At 41.5% G+C, this 24,745-nt stretch overlaps 3 protein-coding genes across 6 annotated transcripts in view; 2 read left to right on the top strand and 1 right to left on the bottom strand.

Moving 5' to 3' along the window:
* The first annotated feature begins 1,185 nt into the window (after positions 1-1,185).
* SLC25A6 (solute carrier family 25 member 6) lies at positions 1,186-4,917 on the top strand. The gene is made up of 4 exons (XM_041468443.1): positions 1,186-1,371; positions 2,553-3,039; positions 3,725-3,865; positions 4,274-4,917. Exons 1-4 carry the CDS (start codon positions 1,261-1,263, stop codon positions 4,429-4,431), a joined length of 897 nt encoding a protein of 298 aa, XP_041324377.1. The 5' UTR covers positions 1,186-1,260; the 3' UTR covers positions 4,432-4,917.
* A 1,042-nt stretch (positions 4,918-5,959) lies between these two features.
* LOC121354083 (granulocyte-macrophage colony-stimulating factor receptor subunit alpha-like) lies at positions 5,960-24,739 on the bottom strand. 4 transcript variants are annotated; one of them, XM_041468441.1, is made up of 12 exons: positions 22,925-23,057; positions 18,437-18,534; positions 18,129-18,265; positions 17,053-17,173; positions 15,774-15,903; positions 15,504-15,682; positions 14,492-14,631; positions 12,779-12,811; positions 11,776-11,905; positions 11,039-11,132; positions 10,325-10,406; positions 5,960-7,593 (listed from the first exon to the last, which is right to left on the bottom strand). In XM_041468441.1, exons 2-12 carry the CDS (start codon positions 18,522-18,524, stop codon positions 7,531-7,533), a joined length of 1,197 nt encoding a protein of 398 aa, XP_041324375.1. In that variant the 5' UTR covers positions 18,525-18,534; positions 22,925-23,057; the 3' UTR covers positions 5,960-7,530. The 4 variants fall into 4 exon arrangements, 3 of the variants coding, with proteins under 3 accessions (XP_041324375.1, XP_041324374.1, XP_041324376.1); XM_041468440.1 differs by lacking the exon at positions 18,437-18,534 and having other exon boundaries at positions 22,925-24,739; XM_041468442.1 differs by lacking the exon at positions 22,925-23,057 and having other exon boundaries at positions 18,129-18,262; positions 18,437-18,556.
* LOC121354082 (interleukin-5 receptor subunit alpha-like) overlaps positions 20,575-24,745 on the top strand; it is a 58,388-nt gene continuing 54,217 nt past the window's right edge. The window contains exon 1 of the mRNA XM_041468435.1: positions 20,575-20,748. Within this exon, the coding sequence (XP_041324369.1) occupies positions 20,575-20,748 (174 nt within the window). The remainder of the gene's footprint in view (positions 20,749-24,745) is intronic.

Below are 24,745 nucleotides of genomic sequence, written 5' to 3'. Positions count from 1 at the left end.
TGACTACTGCCTGGGCCCACAGACCTACATCCCAAAGCCAGTGCTCCAGCAGCTCACACTCAGCTTCATAGAATCAGTTATGTAGGAAAAGAAATCTCAGATCATCAGTACAGCCTCTGACCCAAAACCAGGTCAGCAGATCATGGCACCAAGTGCCACATCTACTCTTTCCTTAGAGACACCAAGGGACTTTGACTACCCCACTTCCCTGGACAGTCCATTCCAATGTCTCACCACCCCTTCTGTGAAAAAATTCCTCCTAACGTTCAACCTAACCCTCCCCTGGCACAGCTTGTTTCCTCTTCTCCTGTTGCTGGTTGCCTGGGAGAAGAGGCCAACTCTCACCTGGCTACAGCCTCCTTTTGGCTGGTTCTAGAGAGCAATAAGGACACCCCTGAGCCTCCTTTTCTCCAGGCTGACCAGCTCCAGCTCCCTCAGTCACTTCCACAGGACTTGTGCTTCAGAGCCTTCACCAGCTTCATTCCCCTTATCTGGATCCACTCCAACCCCTCAATGTCTTTCCTGGATTAAAGGGCCCAGAACTGGGCACAGTACTCGAGGAGTGGCTTCACCAGTGCTGAGTGCAGGGGCAGGATTACTGCCCTGGTCCTCTTATCCAGGATACCATTGACTTTCCAGGCCACCTGGGCACACGCTGGCTCATTTTCCGATGCTGTCACCAGCACCCCCGTCCCTTTTACGCGGGGCAGTTTTCCAGCCAGTTTTCCAGTCTGTAGCGCTGCACGGGGCTGTCGTCACCCAAGTGCATTTGGCATTTAGTCTTGTGGAACCTCATACAAGTAGCGCCCACCGATCCAGCCCGTCCAGATCCCTCTGCAGAGCCTGCGTGCCGGGCGGTACGGGGACCCGCCGGGCTGTGCAGGCTGCTGCGGGCGCTACTGGCTGTGTCAGGCAGCGATCGCGGAGAGCGCTTGGGAAGGCGACCGAAGTGGGGACAATGGTGTGAGCAGCGGGCGGACCCACAGGCTGCCCCGCGGGGGCCGGCCCGGGGCGGTGGCGGTGGCGGGGCCGGCCCGGGTGACGCGGCGCTGCGACACTGGCGCCGCAGCGGGGCGGAGGGCGAGGGGAGGGGGCGGGGCCCATTCCTCGCAAGCCCCGCCCCCACGGCGAGCTGACCAATGGGGCACGGGGGCGTGGCCGGCGCGGCCCGGCATTAAGCCCATGCGCGGGGGCGCTCCCGCCCTTTCGGCTTGAGCGGCAGCAGCGTTTCCCTCCCGGCGGCTCCGGCGCGGCGCGAACATGGCGGACCAGGCCATCTCCTTCCTCAAGGACTTTCTGGCGGGCGGCGTCGCCGCCGCCATCAGCAAGACTGCGGTGGCGCCCATCGAGCGGGTCAAGCTCTTGCTCCAGGTCAGCGGTGCGGGCGAGAACGGGTAGCGCGGGCGGCGCCCGTCTCTGCTCCCACGGGCGCGGGGCCGGGCGAGGACAGAGGGACGGACGGGGGCGGGAGCCGCGGCCAGCACGGGACAAAGGGCGCGAGCGAGGCGGCGGCGGCTGGCGGGAAGGTCACGTGAACGGCGGCGGGGAAGCCGAAGCCGGTTCCGCCATGCGGGGCGGGGAGGGGAGGTAGGGCCGGGCCGGGCCGAGGGGGGCGGCCGCTGCTGGTGTCACTTCCTGCCGCCCCCGCTCCCGGCGCCGAGGGCACGGCAGGGAGGGGAGGGCGGCCGCTCTCCGCCGCCATCTTGGCGGCCTTCACGTGATGCGCGCCCGGGCCGCGATTGGGCCGCGGGCGGGGCGGAGTCGGGGCGCGGCCGGCGCGCGCGGCCCGGCGTGACCCGGCGGCGCCCCAAGGTGACTCGAGTGACCTTCGCGGCGGCCCGGCCCCGGCCGCGGGGCTGGCGGAGCCTCCCTCGCCCCCAGGCCCTGCCCCTCTGGCTGGCTGCTCTGTCGGCCTGACGCGGCTCTCTCAGGCGATTCCCACCGCAGGCCTGTCTTTGTCAGTAAAGGCTCTCACCTTTATGTGTGCCCGATGTATTTGCCGTGGTGTATTTGTTCTATACCTGCCCTTGTACTTCCCAGAATCAGTTGGGTAAAGACCTCAGAGAGATCATAAAGCCCAACCTAATGCCACGTAGTCTAGTTTAAAGTAGACTGTGGCACTAAGTGCCATGTCCAGTCTTTAACACCTCTAGGGATGGTTGCTTCACCAGTCCCTAAGCAGTCCATTCCAAAGTCTAACCACTTTTTGTCTGAAGAAATTCCTCCCCTAGTTCCCTCTAAATGTTCCTTGGCACAGCTTGAGGTTGTGTTCCCTTGTCCTGTTACTGATTGCCTTGGAGAAGACGCTGGCCCCCATCTTGCTAGTCTCCCTTGAGGAAGTTGTAGAGGAATTGCTCGCAGTTTTCTGTTCTTGTTTTGCCATGTCCTGATTTCTGAAAAAGCTTGGAAGCAATTTTAAGTCTTTTTCTTTATGATACCAACAATGGCCACTCAGAATTAACAACTTTCTTTTATAGTAGAAGCAGGTTTAAGCCTAACTGCAGCATAGACCTGTCAAGGCAAGTGATCAATATTTGTATTTTTATTTGCAGGTGCAACATGCGAGTAAACAGATCGCTGCTGATAAGCAGTACAAGGGCATCATCGATTGTGTTGTGCGTATTCCAAAAGAACAAGGAGTGCTGTCTTTCTGGCGAGGAAACTTGGCAAATGTCATCAGATACTTCCCAACTCAAGCTCTTAATTTTGCCTTCAAGGATAAGTATAAGCAGGTGTTTTTGGGAGGTGTAGACAAGCACACTCAGTTCTGGAGGTATTTTGCTGGTAACCTGGCATCTGGTGGTGCAGCTGGAGCCACTTCCCTCTGCTTTGTCTACCCCTTGGATTTTGCAAGAACCCGTTTGGCTGCTGATGTTGGAAAAGCTGGCGCAGACAGAGAATTCTCTGGTCTCGGGGACTGTCTAGTGAAAATCACCAAGTCTGATGGTGTGCGTGGCTTGTACCAAGGGTTCAATGTCTCTGTCCAAGGCATCATCATCTATAGAGCTGCCTACTTTGGGATCTATGATACAGCAAAAGGTAATATTTCAGAGGGGATCTGAAAAACCTAGTTTTAGAATTGTATTGTCTGGTTTTGGATATGTGAAGGTGAAGGGGGATATCAGTGCTACGTCTGTGACTGTGCTGTATACAAGGGGAAGCGTGTTAATGGCAGCAGCCTGCCTGCAAGTACTGGTTTTGTACTTCAAGCAGTTGCTCCTAATGCCAGGAGAGTATGTTGGTGACCAGACACAATTAGAATAATTTCTTTTTTGTTCAGTGCATACTGAAGTTGCACTGGACCAGTCCAAGTGTGTTAAGCAGAATGGGATTGAGCAGTGATTTTGCAAAGTAATTTTTGAGTTTGACGTCAGGGGAAATAAGCCATTGATGCTAGTTTGTAATGTAGTGTTATCCCCAGGGACAGTGACTTAAATTTAGTGATGTTTCTTTACTAAAAGCATAGTGAATAGTCAAGTCTTTTCATGCCAGTCTAAAAAGAATGCTTAAATTGTAACTCACTGTGATTACTGAGAAGAAAAATCTTATTAATATGCCTTCACTATGTTTAAAGTTTGTGAAATGTTATGCTGCAATTTTATTTAGAGTATGGATCTACAGTGTTTCATACTAGTTCATGTAGTAGAATAGCTGTCATGCAGTCAGTGAGCCAGAGGAGGATGTGCACGTTAAAAAGCTAATTGCCATTTTTGTTTTACTGCAGGCATGCTCCCAGATCCCAGAAACACTCACATTGTTATCAGCTGGATGATCGCCCAGACAGTGACTGCTGTGGCTGGCGTGGTCTCCTATCCTTTCGACACAGTGCGGCGTAGGATGATGATGCAGTCAGGACGCAAAGGAGGTAGGCTGTAAATCCATAGAGCTGTTCATGCTGTTGAAACAGCATTAACAAGATGGAGTTCTTTTTTACTAATAGCCATTCTCAGAATTACAGTTCATTGTTCCATAAATCTGGTTTATTATATTGTACTCAAATGAGGAAATGCAGTAAGGCTCAACCTGAGATTGTCAGGATGTGTACTGAGAACTTTTCATTATGGAACATGACATTGAAAAAATGGACTGCTTGTTTGCATTGTTAGATTAAACAAAGGTTAAAAAGGAGGCATAATATTTTTAGTAAGTATTGTGTTACATTTTGAAATTGTGGTTTGGGACATCACAAAGCAGTTAGATGAAACAGGGCAGTTGTTAAAATCATTTGAAATGAAACGGGAATGAAGAATAACTGTTTGCTCTTTTCCTGCAGCTGATATCATGTACTCTGGAACAATTGACTGCTGGCGGAAGATTGCAAGGGATGAAGGAGGAAAGGCCTTCTTCAAGGGTGCATGGTCTAATGTTCTCAGAGGCATGGGGGGTGCTTTCGTGCTTGTGCTGTACGATGAATTCAAGAAAGTAATTTAAACAGCCTAAATAGAATTGGAAATCAAGTTGAGCAGATCATGTAGAATAACTACCATTATGGACCATTGACCTTCAAGAAATTCCTGTGAGTCTTATTTATCGGAGCCAGATGATACTTCTAGATGGGGCTAGAAACTGACATAGAGGACTGATCCACTTCTCTGTAACATGCATGAAAACACTGAATCTGGCAATTCAGTGTGAGTTTTTCTTTACAGCAGTAAGGAATGAGTGGCGTTGGTTCTGGGTCCAAAGTTGTTAGGTCCAATTGAGGCAGGAAAAAAAACATTTGCCTGTGGATCAGTCTTCAGTTTCAAGTCCTATCTTATAGGACCATAAAATTGTATTTGAAAGCATTTGCTAACAAATCATGTTTTTTTCCACTTGTACTGAAGCACTATGTACCATTTTGCACAGCTGAACATCTAGCAACTTTGTTCTTAAATTGGGGCATTCTGCTGTAAAACAATAAACATACTTACTCGGTCTGTGTTGAAATTATTACATAAAAGCTTTGGAAAAGCCTCTTGTATTTGAAAACTTGTTTCAGGTAATGGGTCCTCTGATACCTTTACACAAATAAGCTTTTTAAAAAAATAAATGTGATATCTTTAGGAGGAGGGGTGGGGAAGCATGGGTTGTACTAATAGAAACCACTCCCATTCTTTGTGCCTGATAGTGTATGATGGGCTGCTGCAAGTGGCTTTTTGCATGATTCTTAGAGATTGATTTACAACTTCTATTATGATTTAAAATTATGGGGTGCGGTTCAGCTGTAGTGCTAGGAAAACCCAAAGTACCAAGGACTGTTAAAAAGTCATGCTCTTGCCCTTGGTAAAACAGCCTAAAATAAATAATTTTTTTTGTCAAATCGGTATGGAAAGCATCATGGCATTCATGCAAAAACCCAGGAACCCAGTAAATGCCTTCAACTTCTGAGTGTCCTATGTATTGTATTGTTGCTGCTGGTTGGAAATGTTGATGGTGCCATTCAGGATACTGTTTGGCCTCATCTGTAGCAGTGGACAGTAGCTCTGGAAGGTTGAATTTAATCTGAAATGAGTTGCAGTCTAATGGGTGAAGTTGAAGAGTTGTGGGGGAGGGAATGTGTGCTTCTATGTAGCTGTAAAACAAAACATCAAAGTAGGTCAGCCTTCAGTATTAACTGATTAATGTTTAGGGATGGTCAGAAGACCAGATTGAGTCATTTCTCATAACTGCTCTTTGAGATAATGTAATAATATTTGAGATAATGTGCCGTTCTGCATATGTATATAATCTTTTGTACTTTGTAATCTGCAAAGACATCATGGAGGGACCAGTAGAGGAAAACAAGGTGTTAATCTTCATGTTTTAAGAGCTCTCCCTATATCTTGAGAAAGGAAAATTGTGTCATTGTATGACTCATTGAAGGCTGACTGAGCTGTCTTGAGTTCTTCTGTGTGCCTTCTGAGATTGCTATTCCGGATGAAGTATTTAAATTACCTGCTTGGCTTTGGCTGGTTATTACCTTCCTCTTGAGTGTACTTTACCTTTTTCCTTTCACTGTTGCACAAGCACTGCTTTCAACATCTTTATGTGAATGTAAGGACATCACACAGCTACTTTGTACACAGGCTGCTGGCAAACTTCATGTACCTGCTGCAAATGGTTCTTACATCCTGTGTGGCAGTAGCAGCTCCCTGTGGTGCAGGCAGGTTATTTGGTGTTAACCCTGCCGGTCAATGTGCTGGGGAGCAGGGGAAAACATTTTGTCTACATAAACATATTAATCAGGTTTCTTTCTGTATCAGTGCCTTGCAAGGGTAGAGATCATGGTGGGATACCTCCCTGTGAGAGAGCTTAATCTTTGTGGGAAAAACCAAATGTAGTTACTTCAGCAGCCCCTGACAGGGATAGGGCTTTTACATCCAATCTCCCCTTCAGAACAAGGTTTAACCAAAAGAAATGGGAAAAGAAGCAAATCCTCCCAAATTTGCCCTAAACCAGGACAAAGAGTTCAAGTCAAACTGCAATTTCCCTATGCTGTACATTCAATATGAACTAATTTGTGGTGTTCAGGTCTGTTGTTTTTTTTAATATATGGCTTCCCTTAGTCATGCAGCAGCAATTTCCAATGTGTGATGCAGTTTAGGGATGTAAGAGGCAAACAATAAATGAGACTTTTAAAAAAAACATTTGTTCTCTGTCTTATTGAAACACTGAATTTCATTCATTTTGAGAAGTATGAACAGGAAACTATCTAGCATTTGTGAAAGAAAATACTGGCATCTAAAGCCTATATTATTTTTAAAAGGCATTGGAAATAGCATTTGCACCCTTTGAAGGGAGAAACTAAAATACAGTTGTGAGGAATTTTTGCATTTAATATCTAGCTATTAAATATTAGATTTTATTTCATTTCTCACAATTATTGGAATTTCTTTGAAGGCTTTCAATGCTATTTGTGTTACTTAAGTGCATACTAAAACTGCACAGGATCATGGTGTTGCGGAGGTCTCTTGACAGTTGCAATACTGAGCTCATGAAATGGCTGACTGAGATCAGTATTAATAATTATATTTTCTGTTCTTGTCTTGCATAAAGTTAATTGCACATACTGGGATAGCTTGGTGGTACTGGTTGGAAGATCAAAGACCAAATTTAAACACATTCCAAATATCTGGTTTGTGTTTTAGAAAATAACTGGGCATATAAAAATTACAGTAAAATTGCTGTGGCATTATGCAGCAAGGCTGTCAGCCTACAGGAAATCATTATAATGGAAGAAGCTTCATAGCAATGATGTCAGGAAATAACAGCTTTATTCTGGTTAAGAGGGCTTGTCTCACGTTGTGAAGAACCTCTTAGCAAGGTTTAGGCACTTCAGAGTAGATGCTTGCAGAAAAGCTTAGTTGCCAGTCATTGTGGGTTTGAACAAGGGAGAAAGAACAAATTTCAGTGATTTTTCTCCCTTTTTTTCATCTCCGTTTAAGTGGATTTTAAGGCGACAAACAGTTCTGTAGGTGATTGTGTCCTTTTATAGGCTGGTTTGAAGTACTTGTCAGCAGATCCATAATTTTCATGTTGGGGAGTCAGGTGTGTTTTTGGAATGTTGGATCATTCTTCAATTGTAGTTATTTTCTCAGCATGACTTTTTGTTGGTAGATTTACATACTCTGTCTAAAGGGAAAGAAAAAGCTGTATCATGCAGTAAGCTACAAGTTGATACCATTCTGAACGTTAGTTTCTGCGGTACCAAAGGCATCCCATCTTAGTCTTTTAATAGGTAATAAATGATTGCAAGGCAGGAGAAAACAGTTTAAGGACAGTTAATGAATGTATCAGTATGACTGAGCAGTACTAACTGTTAGCAGGAGGAAGAATAGAAGCTGGTTTAGATGCTGGACAGCCTTAGCTGAGACAACAGAAGGAATTTATTCAGTTACTATTGGCTGGGTTTTCCATATTAGGTATTGGCTAGGCATGTAGATAAAATATTTTGGTTGCTATCAAACATTTTTACATTGGCTAACCTGGAGTTCTTGGAGAGTGCCTGCTGCTAGGTAAGGTTGTAGTAGTCAGAGCACTTGGAGTTTCAAGTTTTGCGGGAAGATAAATAATTAAAAAAAAAAAAAAAAAGGAGAGCTAGTACTGGTGGGGAAAACAGGTTAAAAAAACAAGCTTACTGTCATACTGAGGGTATGCTGCAGAACATCAAACCAGGGTGTTCTAGAGACTTCTAGGAAAGCTGAAGAATGAGTAAAGCACTGCAAGGCTTTGTGGTCATGGTGTTTTGGGCTACTTTACTGTTCTCCAAGGAAAATGCGCAAAGAGTGTCTTACAAAGTTCCTTGGAATATATTTAACTCCAGGCAAGAGGCAACAAAACTCAGTAATGGTGAGGAAAGCATATGGGGAGAATGACTAGAAAATCATTGGTCTGTAGTAAGATGAGTAAAATAAAATGGATTGGAGGAGTGCAATTTGTCTGATGCACTGGATGATTTGGTTGGTAGGATCTTAAAGCAAATAAAATTGGCAGTTCTTTAACATGAGTGTTTTAAGGATGCAGTGCAGAAAGTTAGGTTTTTTTGATCATGAGCTTTTCCAGCGATCTCAGGAAAAGCATTGTGTAATCAGAGAAAATAATTAGAAAATGTGAAAGGTCATTGAGTAAATAGAGGGAAAATGAGAAAATGCAAGCTTTAAAAAGGTGTGATTAGCAAAGGATATTGCAGGTTTCAAAACAGCTCAAAAATCCATTAGCACTAAATGTCAGGGAGAGTGGTATTCAGTGGAGGAGAGCTTTTGAAAATGTACTTTTTGTACTGTGTTATTTTAATAACTTTGAAGAATTACAACATTCAATCAGTGTTAAAGGTACTGAGTTTGGAGAGAAGAGGCAAAATAAAATTAGGTTTTAGGAGCAGATCAAACTGTTTAAACATGTCAAAATCATATGAATTATCTTCACAGCAGTGGTTGGCAGGCGTGAGGTAACATGAGGGCTTCATTTAACTCTGGCAACTGCTGCTGCTGCATTGCTCCCTGCATGGAAGTTCCTGTGCCACAGTTTGGACCTCATCCACAAAGACCTCTGGGTTGTAGTGGAGTGGTTTGAGTGTGTTTGGTACTGTATATGCACAGGAATTTGGAATCCACTCAAGTTCAGGAAAAGCAAGCAATCAGTATGCAATTTTCCAAAAACTGCTTGTTACTTTCCTAGCTATTATTATTTAATATGATGGGCTGTAGACTGCTGCTGCTCTGTAGCCTTAGCTCTGGCAGCCTGGTAGGAAGTGAGAAACCATGTATTTATGACAAGGTGTATGAGGAAACCTGTCTAAGTCACACTCCTACCTACTTTCTGTGAAAGCCAAAGGTGGTAGGACCAAACACAAATTAATCAGGACAAGCTGGTATATAGTTACGAAAACTAGAGAGTTTCAGTATTCAGAGATTTGGGGATTCTTTGTAAATGATTGAAGGAAAATTTATGTGTCACTTTAGGCATCCTCATTGAACGTGTGGTTTGCCCACTGAATTTTAAGCAATTAATGACTAGCCTGATTTACTGATTTCAAGTATGTCTTTGCTTTAGCCAGCTGAGGGAAAGCATCCCTTCACTATGCAGTCACCATACAAACCACTGCTCAAATGGATGGATTTGGGAAGCATGAATGGTTTGAAGCCTGGTTGTCATGATGTGTGCAGACAGACAGAAGAGTTACTTGCTGTTGACAGTGTGCAGGTGTGTAAGATACTGTAAACGGGAAAGGAATAAGGGTAAAAAGTAATGGATTTTAAGTGTGTTAAACCAAGCTATTAAAAAGGCTTTTTAAAAGCTAGGCTAAATAAACACACAGAATAGGCTGCACAGGGCTGCTACAGGATACTGGTCAAATACAATTTCAACAAAACACTGAAATTGCAAATCCTGTGTTGATGCAAGAGGAAGGTTAGTTTCACTGTTAAGTCTTTCCAGCCCTGTTGATTTGCACTAAGTGTGGCAGGATTTTTATATGGGTACGGGTCAGGCTTGTGAAATATATATCCACCTTATATTATGACCATTGATGTTTGAAAATGCTAATGGAATGCATCCTCACTTTGGTTCTTTTTAAAGTATGAACAGCAACCTTGCAAAGCTGGTACACACAGAAATTAAAGTAAATTTAAACTCAGTAAAAGTGTAAATTCTGGTCTTAAAATATGTCTACAAATACCTCCAGGACAATCTTTTGTTTTAGTACTGGCATAGAGCATTTCAGGTTTCCAAGCAGAATAGCTTGTGTGACAGAAATTAGTTTTGGACCAAATGTTAACACTTACTTTTTAAGTCAGTTCTTCTAGTCTTTGGCCTGTTGTGGTTTGTAGTTAACAAATTTGACTGAATTGAAAAGAAATCATACCTGGATATCTTCATCAGTTAATGCATTGAATTTGTCTCTTGGCTGTGGTATGGGAGGAAATAGGTTCTTGAAACTGCAGTACCTTTGGGTAGAAAATGGGATAGCGGAGAATTTGAAAATACTGCTAATATAACTTACACAAACATTTTGTGCTGTAACTTAAGGACATTTTTTACTTTCAAGATTGAATATCTATTGCTCTACAAATTAAATGAGAAATAAAATATTTTCCGTGGGGTAACTGGTGGGTAAGTATTATTACACTTAGCATTTGGGTTATTAAAATTTATTTTGTGACTAGAATCACAGTAAATAAGTGATTAGTAAATTACTTTGAATAAATCACATGACATAACTTTCACCACTGAGTGAGAAGTTTTCTCAAAACAACAATATGTTAATTTGGATTCCCTCTTGTCTGGTACTGTATGCTTCAAAGCTACCTGGATGTTAAATGCTTAAAAGTAAGAACAAAACAGCTTTTGTAGGAGCTGGTAGAATCAATCAGTTAATAACTTCAACATCCTTTCCCCCTTTTCTACTTAGTGATTTTGCATGCCAAAGGGCCCTCCACAGCAATCCTGGTGGTAATAGTTCTTGACATTGATAATCAGATTATTTTAATTTGCAGGTAGGAAAGTGGGAGGTTGGAGGAATGTGTTTCATATAGATAATACTCTGTCAGTAGTGTCTACAGAAAAAATGTTGATTTACCTTTTGAAAAGACAATACAGTAGAAGTGTAATTGAGATTGTTCCAAGTGCAATCAGAAATAAAATCACAAAAATAAAGTAATCTTTCCCTTGACCTGAAACAGCGAGAGAGAAATATTTTAGAATGTTAAAAAGCTGCCTTTGTGACTGTATGATGCAATGAATGTGAATTTCACTACATTTCTTGAATGTTCTAAAGGACTTCAACTTGACGTCATTATAGAATTTTGTCCAAAAATGCAGATAGACTTGATACATTTTAAACATTTTCAAATAAACATTTTAAACATTTTCAAATTTAAAATTTAGAGAAGCAAGATTTGGAGAATTAAAAAAAAAAATTCTGGAAAAGGAGAGGAATAAACAGACTTACAGAACAATTAATAGAGCAAAATTAGTGTAAAGTGTGAAAAGAAAGATGGAGGAGGAAGGGGATGATATTCATGTAAAAACTTAAGAGAACAGAGAAGCAGCCTCATCACAGCCGACCAAAGACAAGGATGGGTCTGTCTCAGTCTGTTCCTGTAGCCCTGGCTCTGAGTAACTGCTGCCTTCACAATCCCAGCTAATCAAAGGCTCTGCTGCCAGAGTATTGGAGCTACTCCTCCACATTAATATAATCCCCCCAGTTCTTCTGCAATTGGGTAAAAATTAGGATTTTATTCATTTCTGTGACTGTGAGGAAGAAAGGGAAGCAAACAAGGTAATACTGAAAAAAAAAAAAAATCATGGTCTTACCAAACTCAATGGGTTCACTCCATTCCCCCCAGTTTGAGCTTACAAGACAGTTTTTTCCACGTGCTCTGATTTTCAGAGTGTATCTTTTTTTCTCATTGTAATTTTGGAATTCATATCTATCATTCCTTACCTAAAAGGAAAGTGATCAAGCTCTGCATTTCACCTCATAGGTAACTATTAACAAAGTTTGTGGGTAAATTTCCTGGTACAGTTTCTAAAAAAATTATTTGTATGTTTGGTTTTTTTAGGTATGTACTATCTTGCAGCAAAACTGGTTTTTGAAGGCAAAAATATTTTTAAGTTTATTTTTTCTTTGATTTCTTTTATTATGCTTTATGGACACTTTTTTTTTTTCCTTTTCTTTTCTTTTTGTCCTTGTTTGTGGACCCTAAAGAAATCTGAAAGACACAAAGCAGAAATTGGAGAAGTACCCTGTGAACTCACCTTGCAACCTTCATGGGGATTAAACAGGTATGGATGGTGTCTGTCATTGATTTAATGTTCTTGAGATAATACGATAACAGATATGTAATATTTGGCATCATGATACTTTATACAAAGTCTGGAATCTGTCAAGCCCTTCCAAGGCTTACAAGACCACTCATTTGTCAAGGGAAGACTGACAGTATTTATTAAATTCCCCAGGTTTTGAAGATTGCTGTACTCCCTTTGCCTAGCTGTCCTGAGCTAACAGTGGTATTATTCCAATGAGAAAGAGTGTTTCAGATTTTTCCTCTGTCAGGAACAAAATCTATTTGTGCAATAGATGGAATGTATGAAGTTTTGTGAAATGCGTGGAAAATTTTGCCTATGCCATCCAAAAGGGGTATATCAAGTTTACATTTAAAGATATCACAGGAACATATTTTTCTGAATTCTCATTGGTGCATTGATACAAAACCTGTAGTTCTATAAGTAAGTGTATTTTCTGTGATGGTATTTATATGCTTAAGTAGGCAAAAGCACAAATTTGTATGTGACAAATTTTGACAAGAATACTTACACAAGGAAGATTTTTCTCTTCTTTGGGCTCATCCTGCAAAACAAAGACAAATCTTAATTTTTATTATTTTCTTATCAATCAAATATTTCTCTATATTGTTCTCATTTTCCTGCTTTTGAAGATCATATGTTATTTTAAACTGAAAAATCAATTGGATAGTATTCTCCAGTAATGTCCCAGAATAACAGCACTTTATTCAGAGTTTTGTCTTTCTACATTTTCTTTTAGAAAAGGAAGGAAACATTATTTATCAGTAGATGTGAGAAGCTGCATTTGCCACTAAGGGTATTTTTATGCATGCTATGCATTCTCATCCATATCCATATTACACAAGCAATCACATCATCCTACAAACACAGCAGATCTGGAAGATGCAATCTCACAGTAGTTTGTGAAAATTGATGTGAATAGCAAATTTACCCTCCTTCCAGTTCAAGTCTCTGTTAGACTTATCCATGCTCAGGGGCTTTCTGTGAAGAGCTGCTTACACAGCCTATAAAATCAAAATTTAATTAACTGGAATCAAACATTGACCTGGATCAAAGAACCTGAAAATTTCGAAGAAAAGGATAGTTTCAAAAATGAGTGAACAAATTCAACAGCAGTGACTTTTAGCAATGATCTCAGAAAGGATTGAAAAGCTGAGGTCCTGGAAACATCTATCACATGTAATATCAGGATAGCCAGCATTATGGAAAAGTCAGAAAGGTATAACTGGAAGGAATGTCTCATTACAGAAAACGCACCCACAGTGTGTCTTTTACTGTAAAGCAGACTGTCCCCATCACTCATTGTCAGCTGAGTGCTTTCAATGCACTTGCTTAGGACATGATGGAAGTCATCAGCCTGTGCTGGGAATGAGCAGGGTGTAAAAGAGTTGCTTGAACAGATGTGTAGTGCTGCTTCAGCTCTCTTACCTCTGTTGGCCCCTCCTGAAAGGTTCTAGCTGCCCTCTCCGTGTCAGTACTGCTGGTACCTTCAGCACCTCAAGAGCTGTGAGGCACCTACTGCTCCACAGCAGGGAGCCCTGATGTGCACTGACCCTTAGGAGATATTTGTGCTCCTGTGCAGACACCTACATTAAGGTGTCTCAGTCTAGGAGATGAATTTCCTACCCAAATGTAGAAATCTACACTGACCCCCACCCAATTCTGACTGTGGCACAGGAAACAAGATTTAACACGTATTTTTTTCAAATAAATGTTTTCACAATATTGCTATATTGTGATCTACATCTTTATGTAGAACTTTGTAAGTATTTCACACAAGATATTATTGTCAAATTATACCAACCAGCTGGAAAGCTACATTGCTGCAATTGCTCCTTGTACCAGTAGGTACCAAGGTAGATACTATTAATGCATGAAAGATCCAAAATCCAGATATTCCAATCAGCTTGCAAGGCGCTGATCTCAGTTTTAATAAACAAACGACATTTAATGATGTGTTGCTTTATTGCAGTTGTATATTTATGTTTAACCCTTAGCTGATCTTTCCTATAATGGTCTTGTGGCTGAGCAATTGCTACCATGGTGAGCCTCTGAGCTGCGGAAGTTCATGACACATGGGATATGCAACCAGGAAAACTGTTACAGGAGGTTACTACAGCTTATGAGAGAAAAATTAACAAATAAAGAAATCAGAAATGTACATATTATAGATTTTAATGAGCATAGGTACTGTGCCAAACACAAACCAAGAAATTGTTTTTACCTTATTTTGTATGCTAATTTCATACTGAAAACACTTTGTATTTTCTACATGACTTGTAAGGGGTGGATGCCATGTAATTATGCAGCCCGTTGGATCTCTGGTACAATGGGCAGTGACATTTAATGGAGCAGTGAGTATTTCTGGGGAAAAAATGGAATAATTAATATAGGCATAGTTAGTAAACAGCTACAATTCATGCCTTCACAGCAAAATGCATGTGAAGGTGAGGCAGCTGATGTACAACTGTGTGCTGCTGGTGCTAACTGAAGTTATCCGGCAAAGAGCAATAAAATACCTAACCAAAACTTGAGAATATATCACTGAAGTTTTTGGACATCTGAAGTAAATGAAGTTCATGTAAAGAAAAGGTATGAAAGATTTTGTGTAATTCAGCAGTGCAATCAGCAGAGTGCCATTTTCTTCTACATCTGTTTTCCAACCTCACATGGACAGTGCTAGTTTCCGTAGGAAAAAGGAAGGAAGTTTTTGTATATGTAGTATTATTCATGATGCATTCGAGACATCTGCATTGGAGTGCCTATAATATAGCTGACTCAGTGAGACCTGATTTCTCTTGGGGCTTAAACACCTAACTCACAGAGGTACCCACATATTTAACTAACACAGTACTAATTTGGAAACTGAGCCCAAACTCTGGTTTTAGGACATGTAGCTCTTGTGGCTCTCAGGTGTGAAATTAAGGCATGGTAAAATAGGCCCTTAAGAAAGGTGGCCTTGAAAATCTAACCATTGTGTTTCATTACTTGGAATCCATGACTATATCCACACCTCTTGTCTTAGCAGTTTTTTTCAGGCTGCCTCTGCCTCTGCTTGTTTTGGTCAAGTTTTGGAGCTGTATTCTGCCAGCTGTTGGAAGCAAAGAATGCCCTGCAGTGCAGCATGCTGCAACAGCTACAGACTTTGGTTTTTTTTAATATGCTTTTCAGAGAAAAAAAATCCCCACTTCCTTATTTAATAAAACAGTAATAAAATAAAATATTAAATTACTTACCAATTTCATACAGGTCAATGTACTCATCATAGAACTGGATCAGAGAGTCTTTGCTGGACCCATTCACCAGGAAGTAGTAAGCTTTTTCAATCCCTATGCTCACGTTTTGGAAGATACATCCCACATTTCTGCAATTTTCATCTTTAATGTAAAGCTCACATTCCATCTGATTGTCCACTCTGCATACAGCAAAATATTTCAGTTAAACATGGGCACTGTGATGTGTTGAATGAGAATTCAGACTTCTCTGTCTCAAGCAGACTTACTTACCTTGATTTCTGCCAGTAGAGAAAATACTGTGTGTCTGCTGGAGCATCCCTGCCTGCTTGCCAAGTGCAGTTCATGAGGAAGATGTTATAAAGCACACAGGAGAAGTTTTCAATGGCTGACCCCTTCATGCCTGCAAACACAGGAATATCCATGATGAGGAAAATCATGTCAGTGAAGCATTCCACAAGTAAAGGAAGGCACATTGCCGTTTAATACCGTCCATGCTGCTACAAAGATAAGTATTTCTCCTTTTCCGATTAATGCCCAAGAAACCACTCCTGACAGGTTTACACAGAGGATTAAAAAAGCAGATACTTTTTTTTTAAGGTTGGACTTTTTCCTGCTCTCCAATCAAGCAGGCTCCTCTTTAGATCTTTCTACCTTCATGTGGGTGACAGCAACTTGTTCTTTTGCTTTTCTGGAGCACATTGAAATGGGAACCTCGTTTCTTTGCAAGGTCCCTCATGGCTGGGCTGTGCAGGCATGCTCAGCCTCTTCCTCTCTTCTTCAACCAGTTTTCTGCTTCTTACTGTGCTATGCCCTAAATTCAGTGAATGCATGGAGGTTTCCTCTGCTACTGACCCCAGCCCTCTCCAGTGCCCAATAAAGAGGGCAACCTTATGGAAGAACAGGGGAATCCTCTGGGGAAGCTTCACACATGGAAGGTAACGCCAGCAGGGGAGATGCAACAAAGTTTTGTGCATTCTGGCTTATATTTTGAGGGTCACCATGAATGTTTCTGCTGGCAAGTCTACAGGAAGAGAAGAGCAGCGTGCATTTTCTCTGCTCAGACATGAGAAATCTGCTAATCCATCACCTCTGTCATATCTGAAATACCCCAGTTACACACAGCTGCTGCACCCCTGGTGGCTGGGGAATTTTAATGGAGAAGTCTGAGCTGAGAAGGAAGGGAAAAATGGGTCACAACAAACTCCCCAACGGCCCAGTAGAAAAGCATTCAATAAATAAGTACTAACATCTTAATTTGTGACAGCCAGAAGAGTTATTTGTATCCACCTTTAAACTACTGTGATTTATTAGCATTTTTGAGCCTTAGTATAAAGGAGAATAATCCAATTTTTGATACATTTGTTGTAATACTTCTCTTGCAGAATGATGGAGACATTTATTACAGAGCAAATAATTTTAACAGATCTGAAAATAAAAAGCTTTTAATAGAAAATATAGCAGTTACCTACTGTGTAAGTAACTGTTTTCTAAGGCAATGTTTACCTTTAAAAGATTGCAAAAGCATAAAACTTTAGACCAGATACATTACCTCCAGGAAGAAAGCTGCATTGTTTTGAGATGTTTGTGTTTGGCACTTCAATGATAAAGGTTACCCCTTTGTGCATAGGCATGTGTAGCTCCACTGGAAAGCTGCATAGTGGACTATCCACCTGTAAAGAGAACCTGATATTTTATTTCTCTGCTTTTGTTCTTCTGATTTTAGATGAGGCTGGCTATGGAAGTGCAACTCAGGAATGCAATTCCATGTATATGTATGTTTTTGGTTCAAAAAATATCTCTCTCCTTTAACACTCAAGCAATCAAAAACATAACTACATAAAAAGCTTTGCAGCTCAGGAGTTGGATGCTAGACTAATGTGCCACTATTTTATGAGACTAATAGTAGCCCAACGGCACAACAGAAGATGGCAAATACATAGGGGAGCCACAAAGGAGTTTAACCAAAGGATTAAGCAAAAGTCCTCTGCTGACCTGCCCAGAGGTTAAAAAGTGTCTATGGTGTTATACACATAAATGTCAAAAGGTGTGATCTATTTTGTACTGTGTATTTCTAGGGCACCTGTTTTGCCAGGCTAAACAAGCCATCTCTATTTGTCGAGCTTCCTATCTCTATTTGTCGAGCTTCCTATTTTCCTCTTTGGATAATGTGGGTTTATAGCATAGCCTGTGCAACAGACATGGTTTACTGGGAAACAAGTGAAGAACTTGAGATAACCATAATCCATAGCAGTGTTTCTGGGGTTTTTGTATGTGGGGGGGTCTCTTCCTATGTCTCTTTAAAGTCTCTAGAAGTCTCACTTAATCTCACAGCCCCCCATTTTTTAGCAGCTACATCCCTACTTACGACTCAACATAGCTGCAGTTCAGGCTATCACTTTTCTTTCTACTTTGGTGTCAGAATTTCAATTCTTTAGTAAGCATTGGGTGCTCATCTCACAGTAAATGCACCCTGGCATTGCTGATGATTTTCCACAGCCCCTAAGAGATCAAGCTGTGGGCTGCAAACAGCCACAAGTCAGATGTTATCTGCGACATTCATTTTTTTCAAAATAAGTGAAGCTGATAAAAGGTACAATTTTTTATCTCAATGAATAGCAAGTTTACCTCTGTGTCCATATAGTCCATGTCTCTGCCCATGATGATACATTTGTACTCAGAGAAATTCCTGCTGCTCTCCCAGGACAGTTCAATTTTTCTCCAGTCCACATTCACATTTGTAATAGGTGATTCCTGTGCATCTGCTGAAAATGTAGCAGCATAAGTTCAGTAAGGATATGCTATTGCTTTTGTTGAATACAGAGGATAGTATCTGTCAGGCTTAAGATAGCAATTGCCAGTTTCATTGCAAGCATCTCTGATAAATGAAGAGTTAAACCTTGTTTCTCAGATTATATTTGCAAAAACATACTTACACTCCATACACTGGATGTCAGCATGCAAGGGATGAAATAGCATCATATACCACAAAATCATACAAATGAGTCCAAGAGTATCAAACATATTTCCTTCTCTGGAAAGAGATAATTAAACCTTCAGTAAGAAAAAGGAAAATATTTTTAAAAATGAAAGGAAAATCATGTTGAGGAGTATTTTGGTTTTGCAAAACTTAATTTTTAAAAAATGTTCTTTAGAAAAGCCAATCAGAGGATGAGCTTCAGGCACCTCTTCTTTGAACTAACTGAATAGCCATGATACTGCCTAAAACAACGTAGCTTGAGATAAAGAAGCCACAGACTCTCATGATGATAAACACACTCACTGTATTCAGTGCAGAGACCATGACTGAGAGTTACTTTTTCCCACATATCTATCCTAACTGTACCATCAGAGAGTCAGGCTTTCTTGCTTTCTGATCCTGTGAACACCACAATGCTTTGTACTAGCAGCTAGAATGGTGTTGATAACCCACCAGTGTTTTGGCTGCTGCTGAGCAGTGCTGGCACAGCATCAGGGCTGTCTCTCCAGCCCCATCCCAACAACTCTGCAGAGGCCAGTGGGACAGGCATGAGCCAGAGGCTGGGAGGGAACACGGCCAGGACAGCTAACCCCAACTGATAGAGGTAGCCCATATCATACGGCAGCATATTCAGCAATAAAACCAGGGAGATGGAAGGATGAGGCATTTCTTGTCCAGATGTTTGACTTCCAAAGCAGCTGCTATGTGTACTGCAGCCCCCTGTCTCAGGGAGTGGCTGAATATTGTCTGCTGAGAGGAAGTAGAAAATAAGGAAGAGGGGGAATGAGAGAGCAGCTTGGTAGGCAGCTGGTGGCCAGCCAAGGCCAGGGCACCACAGTATTTCTTCCTGTTTGCTGTCACAAATGGGTCTCCACTTTCAAACTACATAACTCTCACTGTTCTTAGAGGTTTGCATCCATACAGAAGAGTCTCCTTCAAATTTTTCTTGCTTCAGTGTCAGAAACCAAGGAGTCAAATGAGTTCCAGATCACTGTAGGCAATTGAAATTACTAAGGAAGTGTGAGCACCTGCAAAGGACGACTCCACATTCATTCATGTTGTATGGAGGGCTGAGCAAAGCTAGTCAAACACTGGCAACAGGTCTTGTCAAACATTTCTCATCTTATGTACAATTTTCTTTTTCTCCAAGGAGGTGAAAACATTTTAGAAAATATTTCTCTATTTCCAGTTTTTTTTTTTTTTTTTTGTTTTTTTCCCTACATAAAGAAGCAACTCTGGTTAAATTTTTGTTTGCTTTAGCATTGTCTAGCAGTGCAACTTCATAGCAGCAATTTTCTTGATTACAGATAATACTAAGGACAATTCTAAAACTGAATTAAATTCATACAAGCTCAGGAAAAAAGAGAAACGTGGTAATATTTTATTACTAGTCAGCCCTTTTATATTAATTTTTATGGTCATCTCAGAATGCTGATTTCAAACTGACTCCACTTGTGGCGAAAGCAAAAACCCACCCTGCTGTTCCAAGTAAGTCATTCTGTAATCTTGAATATTTTCAGAAGGCATGTCACATTTCCTGGAAATTGGCTTGATGTGACATTTCCATCATGATCCCCAAGATTCAAGCTGGGCCAGGACACCACCCTGGGGTTGCAACAGACACAGACTCTTCACTGCAACCTGCTTATCTCTTGCAGCATCCATATTTGTAAATCACCATACTACAGTAAGGATGTGGCCAAGGCTGCTGGGAAGTGATACTGAAGAATCTCAAGTACAAACAGTATGGAGGACTGGCCATTGAATTTTCTATGAGATATTGTCTCAAGAGTTATTTCCACTTTCCCATGGTCTCAGGGACCTCCCCGGTAATGCACATGAGAACCTTGAGACCTGTTGTCCTTCTAGTTAGCCTCTTAATAATGTTTTCTCTGTTTTGTCCCTTCTGTTCAGTCACTCAGCACTTCCCCCTTCCTTTCCCCATGTTCCTTTTCTAGGCATTTGTTTTCCTATTCTTTGGCAACTGTCTGCTCACCTTTCCTTTATTTTCTTTTTTTTCATTTTTCTTGAGATCTCCCTCACTCTGTTCTGATTACTCCTGTTCTCTCAAAATCTCCCTCAGGTTTCCTACACATGACTGCAGCCCCATGCTGCAAGTGCCCTTCATGCTTTTTCATGGAAATGCTCATCTGGGACACTGCCATAGGAATCATCCACAGCCCTGTCTGCTTAGAGAAGTGTTTGCTGGCATCATTGTCTCCACTCTCTAGACATTTCATTGGACATGCAGTGGGAATAGCAGGGCCTGTAAGCATTCCCTTTCCTCATAAGAAATGACCATTCCAGCTGAATTCCCCAGGTTCTGTTTTTTCTCTGCCCACAGGCAGCATAGGCGACGTAGGAGCTGTGGTGAGCCCTGAGCCATTCAGCTGAGCAATCCAGACCTTCTGTACAGTGGCCAAACAAGTGGCTCCAGCATCATATTTTTAGGAATTTTCTGTCTTCAGGACCTCTACCCTCTCCCAGACTGATCTTCTTCAGAGAGGTGTGGTCCCTCTGGTCTGAAGTCACCTCAGTTTTGAAGGTGCCAGAAAGAACACTTGTGTCAAAATGATTGTGGGTGTTATTTGGAGGATCAGACCAGAAGAACCATACATATTCTGGTGTAAGCAGTATTTCCTCGTATTTCATCAAAATACAATTTATTGGGATGAAAATGCCCAAACTGGATTATTTTTTCTGCCTTTCTTCTTTCCTCTTTCTCCCCTGGCCAGCCTCAGAAGTGTGTGTCTATCCTGCTACACAGGGAAGAGCCCCAGGGGGTACTCAAGCACCTGTTTTCCAGAAACCTCAACTCTTAGCTCACTCCCTAGCTCTCTCCAGGGCAGTTTGTTATAAGCCCAGTCTATCCGCCTTATCAATGTGTCAGAAGTAAAATACTGTCAGGTAGCCTGTAGTGGTTTCTACAGAAAGCATGCACTAAATACTGACTTAAGCACTGTCAATTCTTACCCTTTTAGTCTATTGTCTTTGCTCTTAGGCTGCGAGTGCAGGATGGTACCAGAAAATGTCACCTGAGACCAGTCACTTATTTGCTTCAGTGTCTCCGGGAAAATTACTCCTGCCCTTGACACACTTCCAGAAATGAGACTTTGTATTTTTCTTATAGGGTCACATGAGGATAAACTGACACTTATACATTGCTGAGATATGGAGAATATCATACCCTGGCTAAGCCTTCCTGGAATCATTGAAATAGGAATAGAAACCTTACAATGCATACCAAGCAATGACATATTATTGTCAAGCTGCTGCCTAAATACAACTATTTCAGTTTTTAGATCAGTATTCTGCTTCCAGTAGCTGATACAAAACTGGGAGAAGTGGGTGCCATGCAACTATTTTTGCTTCAGAGGGACCTGGAGAAGCTGGAGAAATGGGATGACAAGAATCTTTTGGAATTTAGCAAAGGAAGATGCTGAGTCCTCTGCTTGGGGAGGAACAACCAGCAGAGGCTGAGATCCACCTGGAAAGCAAAGAGCACAGGCTGACCACGGGCCAGTGATGTGCCCTTGCAGAACAGAAGATCAAAGCACCCTGGGCTGCATGAGGCAGAGTGTTGCCAGCAGGTCAAGGGGGGTGTTCCTGAAGTGCTAGGTCTTGTTCTGGGATCCTCAGAAGAAGAAAGATACGGAGCTACTGGAGGGAATCCAACAAAAGGGCTCTGACACATGAGAATAGGCTGAGAAATCTGGGGTTGTTCATCCTGGGGAGACGAAGACCCAGCAGCTGTGGGGAATGAGAAAGAGCCAGGCTCTGCTCAGTGGTGACAACTGACTGGACAAGAAGCAATGGGCAAAAACTGAAACAATGGAAATTCAATTTAAACACAAGAAATCACCTTTTACTGTGAGGTAGTCAACTACTTGAACAGGTTTTCCAGGAAAGCTTTGAAGTCTCCAGTGTTGGAGATACTGACTGGACAAAGCCCTGAGCAACCTGCTGTAGCTGCCCCTGCTCTAAGCAAGGCTCAGGATAGGACAATTTCCAGAAGTGCCTTCCAGCCTCAATCCTCCCATGATTTTGTGATCTGCTTTCCCTCCCCCAAGAAATAGAAATCTACATATTTCTGGTTAATTCATAGAAAGGGTACAGAAAATAGCATTTCTTTCAGTTATTGAAAAATAGATGTCAGACAAAAAATGTCAAATAGTGCAATAGATATCACAGACATTTCATAGTTTTCCTTGGATCTTGCAGAAATCTTTAGAAATTTTGTATTTACACATTTCTACTTTTAATCAAATAGGTAAAAGAATCCTGAAAATATTATCTAGAATTCCTTAAACTCAAAGGACACTAATCCATATTTTGTACATGTGAAAATATGACTGTACCTAACTTAATCCCTGGAAAATATTTGTATCCTGCAAAAGATCTTCTGTGGCACAAAAAAATCAACACACAACACAGAGAGACGTACCTCCTCTTGGAAAACTCTCCTCTTTTACCTTGTTTGGTTTTGGTTTGCAGCAACAAGGACGCTTTAACGTGTAGTAGTAGTCACATGCAGAAATCTGAAAATGTTTTGCTCTGCCAGTTAGCTTTGTTTTACTGCATGACAGTACTAAGTAAAAAATGCTGCAAGTTAGAAAGCTGCTTACTTTATCATTTCCCTTACTGCTTTTGAGCTTCCTTAAGTTTCCTGATTGGCAGATGTTAACAACTTCACGTGAAGAGATCATGCAAATAACTCTTCCTTCCTGTTATGTCAGATGAACTAAGCATTAATGTCACAATATGCAAACACATTACCCAAAAATACATAAGTACTCAGTAGGGTCACAGTATATCAACATGCTCATAGAAATTCCACCTCTGTAAATAATCAGATTTTCATAAATAGTATGTTCTGGAAATAACAGCAGTGTTGTGTCACTAGTCCATGTTTAAAGTGACTGCCTTCCTGTGTTGGTTATGGTCCCTGCACAAGCTCAGGTTCTATTTCTAGGCAGATCAGTCCTTAGCAGGTATATACAAACAGCCGAGAAATTTCTGTATTGCAAATTTGCAGGCAAAGAAATACCAAGGAAAATACCAGACTCAAATTTCTGAACTTTCTCACTGCCAACTATGGGCTGGTTTTTTTTGGTTCATCTTAGGCTGCAATATCATGTTAGGTGAAAAAGTGTCTGACTGCAGAAATTAAATTTCCAAAGCATTTACTGAATATCATAATGTTACATTTGCAAAAATCTTTGCAGCCATGAGAGGCATAATCCAATTTATTTGCTTTAACTTTCAGCAGCTTCAGATGTGGCTCTGACTGTTAGTCACTTCCCCATTTGTTTTGCATGACATCTGACATGTAGTTATATAATCTGCATGTAATGGGGTTTTTTATTATTATTTTCTGTTGTTCTTGGATGCTTTTAGCAAACAGGAGTTCATTTAACCCCTGCCTTCCACTCCCAACAGAGGCACAATAGCAGGAAGGTGAAGAATTCCCCAGCTTTCTAAGGAGTGAGGGAAGATCCTTAGTAGTCAGTCTGCTAAAGGAAGAACTGTTCTTAACCCTGCTATAATTGAACAAAAATTGTAGGCGGGTTTGATTGTTTGTTTGTTTGTTTTCCTAGTGTATGTACCCAGATCCACCAACAGCAAACTAGAGACTTCAAATATTAAACCTCTTTGCCTTTCAGTTCACATTGCTCGTCTTGCCCACCTTTACCCAGTGATTCCCACTAAAAGGACATGTTAACATTATTTTCCTTTTCAAATCCTTGAGTGAAAAAACTAGGTAAGTGAAATGAGTAACAGTTTAGTCACAGCATGTGTGAGGCAGAGCTCAGCTGCAGAATTTTGTCTAGATAACCACATACTGGCATTGGCTTGGTCTTTGTCAGCTTTTCAGTACCTTGGGAACAAGACATGAGTGTTTCAAATCTTCTACTCACTAAAGGACTTAATTTACTTATTTTAGCCTAAAAGAAACACGTCCAGTACATGTGTAGTCCCAGTTCAGTGTGATCTGAAATTGTTTATTCATCAAATGTGCTCTGCATGGGTGCCACCACTGCCACCTTGACCTTCCATGTCACACATATTTGTGATGCAAGGTGTGTGTCAGGGTGCCTGATTAATTTTGATGAGGGATTTGCATGCTGCTGTGATGGCATGTCTGGGGAGGCTCTAGGTGATGTGAAGGTGGTATTACAGTATCACCTGACCTTCAGGCTGGCCAAACAGTGGTTGAATTAGTTTTAACTGATCCATTTGTAAGCCATATGAGGAGTGGCTCACC

The sequence above is a fragment of the Pyrgilauda ruficollis genome, unplaced genomic scaffold, assembly GCF_017590135.1.
Source record: "Pyrgilauda ruficollis isolate IOZ18807 unplaced genomic scaffold, ASM1759013v1 scaffold22, whole genome shotgun sequence".
NCBI classification, from domain to species: domain Eukaryota; kingdom Metazoa; phylum Chordata; class Aves; order Passeriformes; family Passeridae; genus Pyrgilauda; species Pyrgilauda ruficollis.
The sequence above is the reverse complement of the archived record's forward strand: the minus strand, read 5'-3'. Positions and strand labels throughout refer to the sequence as shown.